We start from the raw sequence: 16,863 nt of genomic DNA, 5'->3' as shown, positions 1-16,863 counted from the left end.
TATGAAGGAATAAACCATTTAAACAGGCAGCAACTGTAAGACCAATTGTAGTATAATATAACTTATTTCCTCATTTTTTTAAAAAATGTATATCTTTGTTCACAGTCAAGTATCAATGTTTTTACAGTACTTCGCTATCGTACAAATGCACAAAATTGGCAACGATCAAATTTTTATATTCAGTCCCACCAGAAATAACTAGTCCCCAAACTTTACAGAAAGTAAGGACTTTCAAATTTCAAAAAGGGACAAAAAGTTAAGAAAACATTTGTCAGTGTTCTTGCTCTATATAAAGTGAGTAGTTTATGATATCTACCTAGAGTTAGCTGCAACAGGAGGAAGATGTGCTTTTGTTGGGGCTGCGAATTTTAGCAATTTTGATCGAAATAAACTTATGCTGCAGTGTTGTTCTTCGACACAGTAATAACCATGTGTATTGTGATACATTGTGAAATTTCAAACACTTGCGAGTGCTGCATTAAATTAGTACTGTCATCATTAATCGTATACTTAAACTAAATTGTACTCTTTTTAAAATTGTTTAGGTTTAGTAGATCCATCATCATTCAAAACAAACTCTCTCTAATTACAATGTACAATTATGTGAGAAATCAATCAGTTTAGAATTTTCTTGCATTTACAAAACTAAGTTTTCGTAAGTTAGTAGTCTGAGTGTTTTATGTGTAATTTAATTCTTAGCAAATCAGCGTTTGTGTTTCATAATTCAACCAAAGTATACATCACCCCTGAATTTCATTGTAAATCAACGCTAATAATATTGTGTTTCTGAGAATTTTTGGAATCTACCATTGTCCTTTGCATAACCTACCAGAGATTTGCAACAAATCGGAGTTTGTTATTTAATTTACTGCAGCAGATTTTCTAACTAAAGTATTGTGTTATATGCATTTTCCACTAAAGAGTCGTAGCCCTATAAAATTATCTGCATTTATCATAAATTAACTCAGTTTTAAAGTTTAACCATTATCAACATCAAAACATTTTAGGAAAGGAGTAACTTTTACCAAAGGTTTGCTGTAATAGAAATCTCTTTTTGTGTATCTGCTTCAATTCTTATAAGGGAATTAGCAAGTAACTTTTACCAAAGGTTTGCTGTAATAGAAATCTCTTTTTGTGTATCTGCTTCAATTCTTATAAGGGAATTAGCAACTTTTTAGCTCAAAAGATTAGAAGATAATCAGCAGGTTTAAATTAAAGTAATTTGTTCACTGCATTGTAATACATTGCACCAGCCAAAAATGCAGCCCCACTGTGAACGCTGTTCTCAAACACAGGAAGAGTTGGTTGATGTTTGTAAGCAACTAGAAACTGCCCTGACTACTGCCAAACAATTGGTAGCTGCTGCAAAACAGTGGGTTGGAAGCACTCCCAAGAGCCTTGTACCTGTGATACCTGTATTAGAGGTACCTCAAGTACTATTCTCTCCAGTGGATCCTGTCTCCTCTGCAGAAAGTACAGAACATGATCTGTCATTACTGTCCACTTGACTGTGAGTGGCACGCCAATGGAAGATCTAGACACCCTGTACACAGTGGACAGCGACCAGTGACGTTTCAGGGTCTTGTACTCCCCCAACCAATAAGTTTGAGGTGCTGTCTTTCACTGAAAGAAACTGAGACAGTGGGGCTACCTTCATCTGTTTGGGGGAAACTGTTTTGCCCACTGTCAGCAGGAGGCAAACACAAAAGGGTAGGGGTCAATTAACCATCAGCAGTTAAGGAAATGGCAGCAAAGGGACAGGGAAGGATACCAGGTGAACTCACTTTTATACACCTGGGGGTCTCATTCAACATGTTGAAGAGGCTATTCTAGCAGCCATAAGAGGACAGGGTGCAACCAACTGCAGATTGTGGCACACATTGGAACATATGATACTTGTCATCTAAGCTCTGAGGTCATCCTTGGGTCATTTCAGTAACTGGCAGGAATTGTTGAGAAGACCAGCCTTGTGCATGGAGTTTCAAAGTAGCTCACAATTTGCACCACTGTCCCAAAACTGATCACAGCCCTTTGTTTCTGAGTAGAGTGGAAGGAACGAATCAAAGACATCAAAGACTTCGAAGATTCTGCGACAAGCTAGGCTGCAACTTCCAGGACTTGCATTGTAGGGTTGAGAGCTGTAGGGCCCTCTCAAGAGGCCGGGTATGCATTACACATCAGAGTCTACCACAAACACAGCTGACTGTGTGTGGGGTGTCCACAAGGGCTTTTTAGTTTAGGCGACTCTCCACCCAATCCAGGTAACGATACCTGTAGGAAACCCACAAGTATCGGTGTAATATCGAAAGAAATGCCTCCCAAAGATGAGAGTATTAAAATCATAATGGTAACCTGCATACGCATTTGCAACAAAGTGCCAGGGTTTGAAGCACTCATGAAAAGCAGTGAAGCTCACATAATATTAGGTACAGAAAGCTGTTTGGAACCTGAAATTGACGGCACTGAGATTTCTGGGGAAAATTTATTTGTATATTGAAAGGACAGGCAAATGGAAGATGGGGGTGGTGCATTTGTCACAATAGACAAAAAATTCAAATCCACTGAGACAGAAATTGAAGCTGCAAGTGCGACTGCTTGGGCAGGACTTAATATTCGGGGTGGACATAAAATGACAACTGGATCCTTCTATTGCCTCCTGACGTAACTGAAAATTTCAGGGAAAATCTCACTTCACTTGTATATAAGTTCCCCCAGTACAATGTTATCACTGGTGGAGACTTTAATCATCCAACAATTAATTGGGAAAATTATGGTTTTGTTAATGGTGGGTGTGATAAGACATTTGGTGAAACTTTACTAAATGCCTTTTCTGAAAACTAACTACAACAGACAGATAGAAACCCCACTCATGGTGGAAATATATTGAATCCAATGGCAACAAGTAGACCTGACCTCTTTGAGAATGTCCACACCAAAACTGGTATCAATGACCATAAAGCAGTTGTGGCGACAATGATTACTAACGTAAAAAGGAGAACTGAAACAAGCAGAGAGATATATATGTTTGGTAAACTAGACAAAAAATCATTTGTGTCGTACCTCATTGAGGAACTTGGGGTGTTGAACATCTGTTTATCAATAGACTCTTAAGAAACCAGTTGTTTCAACAGGTAGTGTGCTGGGCCACTTGGGCTCAACAGGTAGTATGTTGGGCCACTTGGGCTGCCAATAACTTGTCAAAGAAGAAACCTTCTTTCTATAACTGGTAAGATACAGTGTCTAACTGGTGACTGTATTCATAAACACTATTGTGTGAGAAGAACAGTAGTGAATGTCTTCCACAGACTGTATCCATAGAATTCTTCAGGAGATGCAAAGTATAAATTAATATTATTGCCAAAATAAGACTTCATAAAACAAAGAGCAGTATCACTGCTCTTGTCTGAAGGTAGAATTTCTATATTGATCTCCTTTATGTAATTCTTATGTTCTTCCTAGTTATGGCATGATAAGTCTCAGTTTATATCTACAGCATTATCACTGGGATATTTCAAGGCACACTACTCAATGGCACTGTGAATACCTACATGAGTGATGTGCTTAGAGGGGGTGTGTAAGGCAGATACAAGTCTCCTACACGATATTCTCATGGGTTTGATATTCACCCTGGCTACCCCCATCAAAATACAGCAAGTCTTTATGAATTCAATGAAAGGAGGAAATTTTACAATCTACATACTTCACACAAAATAACGAAATATTCTGTAAGGCTTGGTGGAAAGAGGGAATGTTATCAGTCCAACACTTTTACCTATATGCAAAATCTGGCTGTAGGAGCAATAGCTACACTTCCTGTACCATGCACATTCACATGCTCCTCATTACCATGTAGTCCTGGTCATAGCCAAATCACTTTTCTGTACACTTTGTCCACCTGGTTTCTGACATTCTGTCATGTAAAATAAACTCAGCACACAGAGAAACAAAGCAAACAACAAAACACATAACAACTTACGTCACCAACTACAAGCATTTTCTGCAACTAACTTTGTCAACCAGCACAAGGCAACAGTGCAATATGAGAATCGTAAATAATACAAGAGGCATGACTACATTCATTCTCCAATCAGCTGTTTCCATGATCACTGTATTATAAACAAATAGCTCTCGATCACTTTGTTATTCTGAACCAACAATACAATATATCAGCATTGATATTTGCCACGAGTTGTAAGAATGACTCATTGTAAATAGATTTGTGACTACACTCCTGAAATATTCGTAGATTACTTACCATTTTATACGAGCCAACAGTAAGAAGATGTATGCCTTGTCATTCATAATGCAGTTCACACCCATATCACGCCAATGCCAAAGCATGTTGGATTTTCCTAGTAAGATGGTTTTTCAATAACAGAAAGACTTATGTACAGAAAAAAGATATACCTGTTCAGAACAATTGGATCTGGGACTGGTATATTCAAAGACTGATGAACAGTGTTCAGTTCACGGGCGAATGGAGGTGTCTCCAAGAGTTCATTAAGTTCAACAATCTTCTGTGGAAAACCCTTCAATATCAGTTCTTCAGCCTGCAACAGAAAACTGGAGTATTACAAAAATCAAGTCAGGTAAATTACGAAGTCAAATCCAATGCATCACAAATTATGCAGACTGTGATATAACTAACAAATTTTGTAATATTCTGGCCACCTCTTAAAACAACAACTTTTAAATTAATGGTTTGTACAATGTGATCCATAACTAATGCTTCTGGGAAATACTGAAAGACACGGAAAATTCCTGTGCAAACATCATGTATACTGAATAATTTAAAACATTTTTTTTTTTTTTTGCTAAGTGTGTCATGTTTAAGTTCTAGGAAGGAATTGAGTGATTTTTGAAAATGGTACTTGGGGTAGCCTATACTGGTCAACCTGCATGCCAAGACACACATATCCATCCACACATATACAGACACAAGCAGACATATTCAAAGGCGAATATGTCTGCTCGTGTCTGTATACGTGTGGATGGATGTGTGCGTGTGCGCGAGTGTATACCCGTCCTTTTTCCCCCCTAAGGTAAGTCTTTCCGCTCCCGGGATTGGAATGACTCCTTACCCTCTCCCTTAAAACCCACATCCTTTCGTCTTTCCCCTCCTTCGCTCTTTCCTGATGAGGCAACAGTTTGTTGCGAAAGCTTGAATTTTGTGTGTATGTTTGTGTGTCTGTCGACCTGCCAGCACTTTCATTTGGTAAGTCACATCATCTTTGTTTTTAGCACACACACACACACACACACACACACACACACACCCTACTTCATAAGGTTACAGAGAAACATTACATCAACAATATTTACATACACGTCTACTTCATTACTCTGCCGTTCTCACCTCCATTTTCAGACTATATCTCGACTGTTCCACTCTAACTTCACACAGGAAAAAACAAACATCTAAATCTTAATGAGTGAGCTCCGATTTATTTTATTATAATGGTCAATCCTGCCTATGCAGGTGGGAGTCAACAAATTATTTTGTGAAAAATTTTGCCGCGACATAAAATGTCCATTTTAATGATTGCCACCCCAAGCTCACTAATCGTGTGTTTCACTTTCTCCCCTATTACACAATAATACAAAGTGACATGTCCTCTTTTGAACTTTATTGTGTCCTCTCATCAATCTTTTCTAGTATGGATCCCACACCATGTACCAACAGTTCATAGGAGGATGGAAAGTTAAGTGTTAGCAGTCTCATTTAAGATTTGTTGCATCTGCAAGCGTTCTGCTAATAAAACAGTTTCTGGTTAGCCTTCCACACATTTTCTACGTAATGTATCCAATTTAAGTTATCCACAACTGTAATTTCTAGATTTTCAGCTGAATCAACAACTTTTAAATTTGTGTTATTTATCATGTACCCAAAATTTAACAATTGTCTTACTACTTTTGACGAAGACCTAACACACTGTTTTGTTTAAATGTTCAATTGCCACTTTTCGGATCATGCAAATTTCTCGTCTAAACCACAATGCAATTTGTTTTGATCTTTTGATGACTTTACTAAATGGTAAAAAGACGGCAGCATCTGCAAACAATCTAAAAAGGCTACACAGGTTGTCTCAGAGGGATCACAGAAGCCTGATTAAATGGTGAGGTGTATTATAATCCACTCCCATATGTAAGATGGGCTGATATTCAGTACAAGAGCTAATCTTAAAATTCCAAGAAAGTGCTTTCAAAGAAGATCGCATAATTAATATTACTGTCATCCCTCTACATAGATGTCAGCCTGGATGCAAATTTAGACTAATATCTATAGTAGTAATTACTTTGTACATAAAAGCCTGCACCAATGCATATATCCCCAATAACAATCTCTGGTTAATTTTGATAGAGTGTCAATGTTACAATTTTTGTCTATTTGCATTATACTCAATTAGTAATTATTGTTGCTCTGTGTCATTTATCACTCATTCGGAGTGGAGCACCACTACAAAGGCTTGAATGCCCAATATCCCAGAGGTGATAGATGCTTGCTGAAATCTTCATGGGCTCAAGATGGCAACATGGCTTTTTGCCTGTTTTCTGTACAGACACATGTGTGTCTTGTTTTCATCACACCAGCACATGCTTTACATTTGAGTCACTCCTATCGTGTTTGCAGTGACAAATCACTTGTGCAATAGTCGAAAGCTGCTAGAAAGTGATGCAAAGGCTAATCTAAGACATTTCACCCGCAGGAAACTTTGCTTCGTGGTTAAACTCCTGTTTGTCTCACATACCATTAAATAGTGTTGTGTATCACATCAGTGAATCTATCAACATTTCACTTAAATATATTTACATGACTACTATGAAACATCAATTACATTCAGAACTGTAGAACACAATCATCATTTAACATTATGTTGCATGAACTGTTGTTGCTAAACTATTGTGTAACATTTAACAGTATCCCAGATTTGTTTACAACTTTAAAATGGCTGCATTTGACTTCCCAATACAGCAATAACATCCCACACAAAATTTCATAATATTGTTTTCTTGTGTCACTACAAAAAGTTAGGGAACATATCAAGAATATGACAACTGTGTTGTTTAAACTGTAGCCATGATTGGCCCCTACATTCTTATCCAATGGGAAGTAAATTACAATATCAGACTTCATAAGACGAAAATTCAGACCAGTTGCAACAGTATTGTCTGAGCTCCACTGTAGCCAATGAATTAATGTGGCCAACAAAATTTTAATACCCACAAATGAAGATAAATGAATTGTGGATACAGATGAAAGTAATGTCTAACAGATAGAAGGTATACACACACAAACCACTGCCTATATACCACACTGAGAACTTAGTGGCATATTTTCTCTCAGCATGCTCAAATGGAAGGCACAGCAATACTGGCTCTATTTGTATTGCAACAATGACCTTGCAAGCAATGTCTTCAAGGCTGAGGCACACAATGCTAGTTTTAGCATCTTTGCCCTCTATGGAGAGCAAAATATGAACCACCATACAGACAAACCAAATCATTCATTCTACTTCACTGGCAGTAATTTCTTCCTGGTTTGTATGGGGCCCAAGATATGCCTACCTCAACTACATTCATGTCTCCACTCCAACCAATAGTATCAACTGCCTCTGTTTCTCAATCTTGTGTATGCTTATAAAATGAGTCAACACCTGTTTTATTCTATTTATTGTCTTCCTGGACAACACCTAGTAAGTCACCTGTCTGAAGGATATACTGGCCACCATCAGGTTCTCCTTATTTGTATTGTGTAATACTTAGTCACACTGAAGACGGCTGTTGCAGAGGCCCCAGTAATTTAATAGTTTTAGTTTTTTGTAAAGACACTGCCTAATATCTAAAAAGACTTAATTCAAATTGATAATGACTGTGGAACCCTAAAAACTTACACATGGCAAGTACATTTATAGTATGAATTTTCTAATGTAACAGAGGAGATAAAGTGTATCTTTAGAATGATGTTTCTCTGATGATTACTGGGAAAAAATGAACTGCTGAGGACAGCCAAGTCTCTTGCAGCATGGAACATCCACCTGTAAGATACTAAGAGAGCTAATCTAGGTTAATTTCACACAAGAAATCTGCTGACAAACATAAATGCTGTCATTCAAAATAAAATATTCTTCAAATACATAAGGAGCTGTTGGAAGTAGGAAGAACTGTACCACAGGATTTCTAGTACATGTCTCCTCAGCTCCCACAGCTGCTAGAATTCCCACAGATCCTGGTATCCAAGACATTGACATCTCCTTTCCCAGTTTTATTAGCACGGGAAAGGTTTCTAAAGGTTTCTTGGATGTTGTGGATATGTCTGTGTGCCACATATTTAAGTTGTGTAGCTGAAGGGTACTTAGGGAGTATGAATGTCACGTAAGTCTGCTCCGGTGCCCTGAATATCACGTACCTCTTTAGTTTGCAAATTCATTCAGTAAATGTATCTTGAGAAGACATGAAGGGAAAACCACACAGCAGCTCCTTACAACCATATCTGGAAGATGATATATATTTGCAGCACTAATTCAAAATTTCACAGAATTTACGTGTAAAAAATACTGCCAAGACTGCTAACTCTCCTGAACTTCAGTAAATCTACACTAATTTTGGACCTATTCAATAACAGTGGTGGCAATGGGCTACAGACTATGGTTAGGGGTGGCATTAGGCCCACACCCAGTGCCACTAGGTTACACTTAACACAAGATTGCTCACAGGCAACTGATGAAAATCTATTCCATGACAAGAAAAGCAATGGTTTGGCATGTTATTGATTTTTTCTCTGTTCCCATGGAAGATTTTATTTTATATTTTTTGCTGTTTGAATCTAGCTCTTTGGGTCATCATGTATATCCACAATGTTAATGTCATGTAAATTATGTGGCTTCCTTCTGAAGGAAGTACCTTAGTGCTATAGAAACCTGATTAAGGTTTTTACATTAAACCTAAGCAACCGGTTGGCTGTAAATTCTATATAATGAAAATTTATTTACAGTTGCTGCTGTCAGCCATGTTGAAAATAGTGAAATTTTTCTTCTATATCCAAGATATTCACTACAATATTTCTATAGTGCAGAACACATTGGCTGCTGTCAAATATTGGAGAGCAGCCTAATTCATTATGTACCACCTCATCACAATAAAATGCCACTACTGTGAATTCACAACACAAAAATTTGATAGAACTTCTTTGTCAGTGACCTCATGTACCTACAAGGGAGAAAGTGAAATTTGCACAGCTGTTCTCCACACATGTGCAGTATCATTTCCAGAACTACAGGGGTGGATTATCATAGCAGAACATTATCTGCACAAGTTTTTAATTTGGGCAGAGGTTTCACATGCATTTAGCTTGGCACTTGGAACTGTCGTAGTTGGGGCATAATATTTTCCTACACAGACAGCAAGCAGCAGATACTTAAGTGAATTTCCCATGCCTAATATAGCCATTGGCAATCTGGTACGAATGTCAGTAAACCCAGCTCCAAAACAGAGGATGCCACAGAAAGCAAAATATTTCGTTCAGTCTACTGAAAGTGTTTCACTGGTGAAGACTACTGCAGTTCCTCCTTTGAACTTTCATGCAACAGCCAAAATGACATATTGAAATAAGTGGTTACGCAATAGAAAACTAGCTAATATCACTCAACATGGTAAAACTGAGTGGACCTGACAGGGTACTAAGGTGATTTCTTATAGATTATTTCTCTTATTCTTTTATTATAGGCTGATGATTTTATTAAGTATGCTACAAAAAGGGTTGGGTCACTCCTGCTTCCAATAAGGACAAGTGCTGCAAGACATACGTAACTATAGTTCTATAATGCTGACATCAAACGGCTGTAAAGTAATGAAACATTGTGTGTGTGCAAACTATGATCTACTTGGACACTGAAAGCCTTGCCTGCACTAATCAATATAAATACCACAAACAGCCATCTTGTGAAACTCTGGTCACAGTGCTTATCCATGAGATCCAAAAGAAAGCAGATACCAGTCCCAAGATTTATGCAGTGTTCCTTGACTTCTGATTGGCATTCAAAATGGTTCTAATGGTCACACTGTGAACTAAATGTGAGTTTCAAAAACGTTAGACCAACTTCATGATTGGATTAATAACTTCCCAGCAGACAGAACACGACACGCTGTTCTTAAAGGAAAAAAGCATCCAATGTGGAAGCAACTTCGGATGCATCCCAAAGATGTAAGTATTCTTAACATATACAATGTATATTAAATGTCCTTGTAAAGAAAGAAAGAATAGTGCTTCACATTCTATCAATGATAAAATCATTAGAGAAAAAGCAGAATTTGTATTGGACACAGATGATGAAGGAAATGGATCATGTACTTCTCAAACATGAGTTTTGAGTGAATGATAATCTGTTGCACAGGCTATCACTGGTTAGATTCAAAAGGCCAATCAATGACAGCCACTGCAGTTATCATAAAATTTGTTTTGGCTGAGAACCCCACTGTAAGAAAGATACCCCCTTAATGTTACAGATACATGATTGCTGAATACTTAAATGTTTCTCAGAAATCCACTAGCCATGAGGCTACATACAAAGACTGTGGATTTTATGCCTGGTCCTTCGTATTTTTAAAATGAATTAAGATGCTTCATTTTCCATGTAATACATTATCTTCGAGTCATTTGGTATTGCTCAAAGCTTCATTTCTTGAACATCAGTGAATACCCAACAGAATGATTAATATGTATAGTGTTCATGCCCATCATGGCAATTATGATCAATCATCTGATTTGTATCTTAGACAGATCAGCAAACTATTGTGATTCCTTAACTGACATAATTAGTTTTATGATGTTACAGTTGTACACATTCTCCATGATGGCTATCATCTTCTCCTCTTCATATCTACAGAAATGATATGTCGTTTGGGGCTAAAGTGCACTTCATGTGTCAGTGGCTCTTGTTGACAATGGTTAAAGCCAACAGGGCAATAGTATACAGCGGCCAATGACAATTGCTGAATCTAACGATTTCTTTCTGCAGAAAATTAGAATTAATCATATTTTTTTTTCGATAAGCAGAGCACTTGGATAACTCTTAGAGATATGATTGTTAGGTTTTTTATGGTTGCTTACTGCTTTTTGTGTTTGGAAAAAATTAGCTGTGCTGGCAGACAACCCAGCCACAAAGCCCGAGCATAGTTTATTTTGGAATGCATAAATTTCGTAGTGAGTTGATGAAGCCAACAAACCTCCACACCAGTGGAAGGAGGTGAGGTTTTTGAGCTGCACATAATGTACTGAATGAACGAACGAACGAACGCATGAATGAAAACATTCCCTGTTGAATCTGATGTATGCCCGTAAGAGGAGATTGCGAATGTGGTGATTAATGCCATGCAGCAGTCCTAAGGTCCATATGTTAAACTCAACAGAGCAGTAGTCCATTGGACCACTGGAGACACACTCATAAACACTAGACACTTTCATTACAACACACATGAAGCTAACTGACAGAACAGTTTATATACGGAAGCACAGTCATTTGCCCATAATTCCATTTGTGAATGAAATAGGAAAGGAAGTGATTATAAGTGTTACAAGATATCCTCCACTATGCGATGTATGATAGCTTGTAGAGTATGTATGTAGATGCAATTCTGCAACATAAACCTACAGTGAAACTGAGCCAAGCACAGCTAAGACCACACAGTTTGTAGTACTTTAGGACAACTAAGTTGGTCATCAAAATATCGCAGACAAAGCAGAATCATTTGTGCAAAAATCTGAAACATATGATCGGTCAACCTGCCAGAATCCCAAGTAATCACCTTTAGCAGCATGGGCTGCTGTAAAACATGCACTAAAACAGTCAGTAAGGTTCTGGAAGGTACAGACAGTGATTTGGAGCAACACAAACTCCAACGTTGTGTCCAGCTGCACTAGGTAGGCTTTAAATCCAGAGAGTCCAGAGAGTTTGGTGGCCAGTACAGTAAACTCACCCTAGTGTTCTTCGAACCATGTAAACAAACTGAAAGCTGCATGACATGTTGCACTGCCCTGCTGATAGATGGTGCCAGCTGAGCAAAACGATCTGCATGTAAGGGTGGACATGGACCCCACGGATAGATACACACTCAATTATTGATTGATTGGCTTTCCAAAATGAGATCACCAACAGAATGCCACAAAAGCATTCCCCTGACCAATGATTCCTCCTCTGGCCTGAACCCTTCCAATGATTGTCACAGGATGTTACAGATGTTTCATCTTTACAGGCCAACGGCCATCTGTCTGATGGAATATATAACATGACTAATCTGGAAAGACCATTGCCATCACTCAGTTGACATCCAGTTGCAGTACTGGCAAGCAAATTAAAACCTTTGTCCCCAATCGACAGCAGTCTGCATGGATGTATGAACCAGGTGTCTGATGCAGAGGCCCTTAAGCAACATACACTGGATGGTGGTTGAGGAGACATCACTGGCGGCCCCCTGGTGCATCGCAGCAGTCAGTTTTCAACAGTTTCAAATTAATTCACCAATATACATCTCCACAGGCGTTGTTCACCTCTGTCATGTATGGCGTGTGGCGCACCACAGCTGCCTCTGAGCCAGTTTTGGGTAGCATCACTGTCACAAATGGTGTGCTTTAGCCATGAGGGTAGACAAACAGTTTACAAACTTAGCTGTTTTGGAAATGCCCTCATCCTTGGGTCAAAAAGCCAACGATCACGACCTTTTTGAAATCAGATAAACTACTCCGTTTCTGCATTTCAACAACGATTGCACTGTTGTCCGCATCAACAGACATGCTTTATATATACCCTCCACTGCAGTGCTGCCATCTGCGAATGGTTATTATACACTGATGTCAAAGATAGGCAGTGGTCACAATTTGACTGGCACTGTGTATCTTGTAGGTGGTGGCTTTGATAACATTGTTTACCAGACCAACAAAGTATTGTAGATAGTGAACATACAGTGCGTCCGACAGTTACATTTACACTCATGATTACAATCTCTACTTGCCCATTGTGATCATGTACTTTCAAGCTTTTAAAAGGTTTGAAGGCATTACTAACAAGTACACTCCTGTGCCAAAAACCTCTTATTCTGGAAGAGGCCACTTAATTTGTCATATTTTATTTTGCGAATGTTGTGTTGTTATTGGTGTCAATCATTGGTTGTTTCAGAAGACAGGTATATCTGCCTTGTTAATAACTCCATAGATCTACCCACCCTCAACCATCAACACCCCCCCACCCCAAAAAAAGGGTGAATGGAAGCATCTGATCCCACCCGTCTGCTTTGACCCGCGACGTAAGGCTGTTGTGGTGTTTGACGTCATGATGGCGCGGAATTTAGTTTGTGAGAGTGGCGTGTTTGTAGGTGTCGGTTTCATGCGATCGGTGGTGCTCTCTGGTGGTGTGTTAGATGATGTTTTTGGTTTAGTTTGCGAGTGTGGCGTCATATGTGAATTTTGGTAAATTGCTTTTTTTGTGTCTTTGCTAGGTATGGATATGACTGACAAGGTCAACAGTTGATGGGGGGGGGGGGGGGGGGCAGTGCATTGTCTCTAATGAAATTTCTTAAAGTACTCGGATTGTTGGATGAAGTCGTGACGTGTTCAGTATGCTGCGAAGAAAAGAGGCTTACTTAAAGCTCCAGCGTCTCGGACCAGGGACGGCTATATGTGGAGATGATGTAAGGATAACAGGACAAGGGGAAGTGTTCGATCCCAATGTGTGGCTGTGAATGTTGGTTTTGGTATCAGGAGACGTTTTAGAGCTGTATAGGTCAAGGGAAGTGTTAGGTCCTAATTTATGGGATCGGGAGCTGCTGTTGAGCTATATAGGTCAAGGGAAGTGTCCGATTCCAGATGATATTGTGTTTAGTGGTATTTGGGGTGTTTTGTGATGTCGATTTTTTTTGTCGTTTTGCGTGGTTTGTATCGGGGTGGGTGTCTAAATTTGTTTATATTTAGTTTGTCCCCACCCAAATAACCGCCTATTTCCTGCACTTGTCCCGTTAGTGTCATTAGGCTTTTTGTGGAACGTGTGTATGTTTGTTTTTCGATGTATTTTCGTCCTCATAATGTGTACGTAACAGCTTTATATGCGCCATATTGGAATCGTGTTTTATGGTCATTTCCGCCACATTTGTGACATCATGGGTCAAAGCAGACGGGCGGGATCGGACACTTCCGTAATTCCCAAAAAAAATATAACAACAACATACTATTATTCATGGTTCTCACCGAACACCCAGAAGCAAGCTCCAGACGACTAAATGAAACTGACAGGTTGCCAACCTACAGCTGTAGCTGAATAACAAACTGACTGACTGTTAGTCATTTATAAGGGCGGATAGCAGGTCAACAACCAAAGAATGAGCACTGTCATACCTTCTGCTCTTGTGAGTGTTACTTCAGGTGCCAGTTTGCGAAGTCATTCTGAGATGACACTTATGGCTGTTGCAATTTGTTTCTGTTGTGCACCACATTTAATTTACATAAAAGAGTACCTGATAATAGCAGTGATTGGACAAAAGAATGGTTATTATGTTCATACAATTGGAATACAACTGCCCATGTAACGGGGAAACATTTTGATGTAATCAATGCAGAACAAATTGCTGCAATGTGTGCGTACTCTGTTGCACTAACTACACTCTAATTACCAGATCCAAACCTCATCATACGCTGCCAAATATTTGTATTGTGTGAACAATTAACTCACAGCTTCCACTAAATAACTTACACCTAATGGTACTGCTGCTATATCTAATTTAATGGCAACAAAAATCTATCATTGCTACAAACTTTCAATGTGTTGTTATGGATCAGGTTAAACAACAACATCGCATAGGTTCATATTTTACTCTTTCTTGTTATTACTAGTAAATGTCTGTAATTGCAAGTAAACTCATTATTAAATAGAGTTGTGGCTACACACTAATGTTTTATCTGTTCCTTCAATGGCTACCCTCTGAAGTTGACAATGCCTGAAATGATTTAATATTTCTTACTGTGGGAACCAAGAACACTATAAAAGTATTGGGATTCTCACTGTTACAACTCTTTCACTTTACTGCAGACCACATATCATCACATTTCCATTTAACTATGGCATATACTACAATTGACACAGCAATGAGGCAAAATTGTCTGATAATTATAAAACTATATGGCACAAAGAAGTGTATCCCTTGCCATACACATTATAATCGCTCAAATTTCGACAACTGTAATAATTTCTGCAATTTAAGAATGACTAATGCAACTTTCCAACAATACTTTGATACAATTAAGTAAATTTACGCTGGAAATCTTATTCCATACAAGCAATAATTCGTTAATTGAAAAAACCTTAATGGAAGAAAATGACGCAAACTCAAGAAAACCAACAGACAAGAAAACTTTATCAATGGAAACAATTCTGGTGCAGTTTCCAAAGTGCATTGGAGTTTTCAATACACAGCTTTGAAATACCAACCACACATCACAGAAGAGTACAAAAAACGGAGAAGTCAAATGTTTACACTTAAGACACCAATGTAAAGCTCACCGTCACCTGCCATTATGAGCGCTTCTCGAAAACAAATTACTTGACCGTGTTTAATAACGAAATTTACCTGACTGGACAACAGAACTTTCGAAGAATTTTGTGCCGCTATAAATTACACAGAGAAATAATATAACAATACCTAATTGTCATTATGTACTCAAGTTATTTTTGGTATGAATTATAGCCACGGTGTTGACATTTACCTTTGACTTCAGGGAATCTTTGTACTCTTGAACCTGAAACAATAAAAACACACAATTACATTTCCACAAATGTTTTTTTCTCAAAGGACGTCGTTCCGTATCCTTAACTCATTCCCCGACGATGAGTAGGAACGTGACTAAAATTTGTTGTGTAAATCATACCAGACTTGATTTCAAGCTTTTAAAGTAAACTCAATATTACTGTGTTGAACAGAACAATAGCAAGTAAAACGCGACAAATATAAACAGCAAAATTAATACATTACAACGATTATTAATTATTTAAGGTAGATCATTCATCCGCCTAATCGTATTTAGCCCTCACCTTCTTGGTTGCAACATCTGCCATCGTATGGTTTTGAGTTTACACACCACACACAGCACTACACAAAGCAAACTTGAGACGCGAAATTACACTCGCGGTCGTTTTCCTTGGAAACGTGCGTGTTCTAACAGGAAGTTAAGTTCGCAGTCTGCACATGTGCAAAAACCGAATTATTTGAAACGTGTTTCAGTACGTACAAGTAATCTCCATTCCGTCGGTATGAAAACAAGCGAAAAGTTTTGCGGACGGTATTATACACTGACAATTTTGACAAGTCACACTATTACAAAAAATGACAAGAATAACAATATCCCCGATTCTTTAGTATATTGGCAACGTTAAGTCAACTTTTTACGAGCGGTTAGAAGGGAACCGACCAATGACTATACGGAACACAGCACTGCCAAAGATCTTTATACAACAACACAAAACGTGGCGGAGCATATAAAATTCTAGGGACAAGAGAAAAAGATCCAGCATTAAGTATTATGAAAATTTGTTTTATCGTGGTAGTAAAAGACAAACTGTTTTGATCCCTCAATCTGATGAATTTTATGCTGCGCTCTACCAAATATGTATTGGTCTCGTACTATTCCAGTAACACAACTAGTTTTGTCTTTGTGAAAGTCGAATACCGGTACTATTTTACATCCTCCGTCCTGGTAACAGAGAGATGACATAGAACAGTTATTATTAACGGAAAGAGCCTCAGTTGAATAATGTATTAATAATTAAATACTAATAAAAAATCTATTCAACCTTTAACTTCGCCAAAGCCCCAAGTCCACATGTT

The 16,863-nt window shown here is 38.3% G+C and overlaps 1 protein-coding gene across 1 annotated transcript in view; it reads right to left on the bottom strand.

Moving 5' to 3' along the window:
• The window catches only part of LOC124606982 (proteasome activator complex subunit 3), a 39,075-nt gene extending 22,618 nt beyond the window's left edge, over positions 1 to 16,457 (bottom strand). The window contains exons 1-3 of the mRNA XM_047139122.1: positions 16,071 to 16,457; positions 15,746 to 15,778; positions 4,408 to 4,550 (exon numbers count right to left, since the gene is read on the bottom strand). Coding sequence (XP_046995078.1) covers positions 4,408 to 4,550; positions 15,746 to 15,778; positions 16,071 to 16,094 — 200 coding nt within the window. The 5' untranslated portion in view covers positions 16,095 to 16,457. The remainder of the gene's footprint in view (positions 1 to 4,407; positions 4,551 to 15,745; positions 15,779 to 16,070) is intronic.
• Positions 16,458 to 16,863: the final 406 nt, after the last annotated feature.

Source organism: Schistocerca americana, chromosome 3 (assembly GCF_021461395.2).
Source record: "Schistocerca americana isolate TAMUIC-IGC-003095 chromosome 3, iqSchAmer2.1, whole genome shotgun sequence".
In the NCBI taxonomy this organism is placed as follows: Eukaryota; Metazoa; Arthropoda; class Insecta; order Orthoptera; family Acrididae; genus Schistocerca; species Schistocerca americana.
This window is presented reverse-complemented; position numbering and strand designations above follow the sequence as displayed.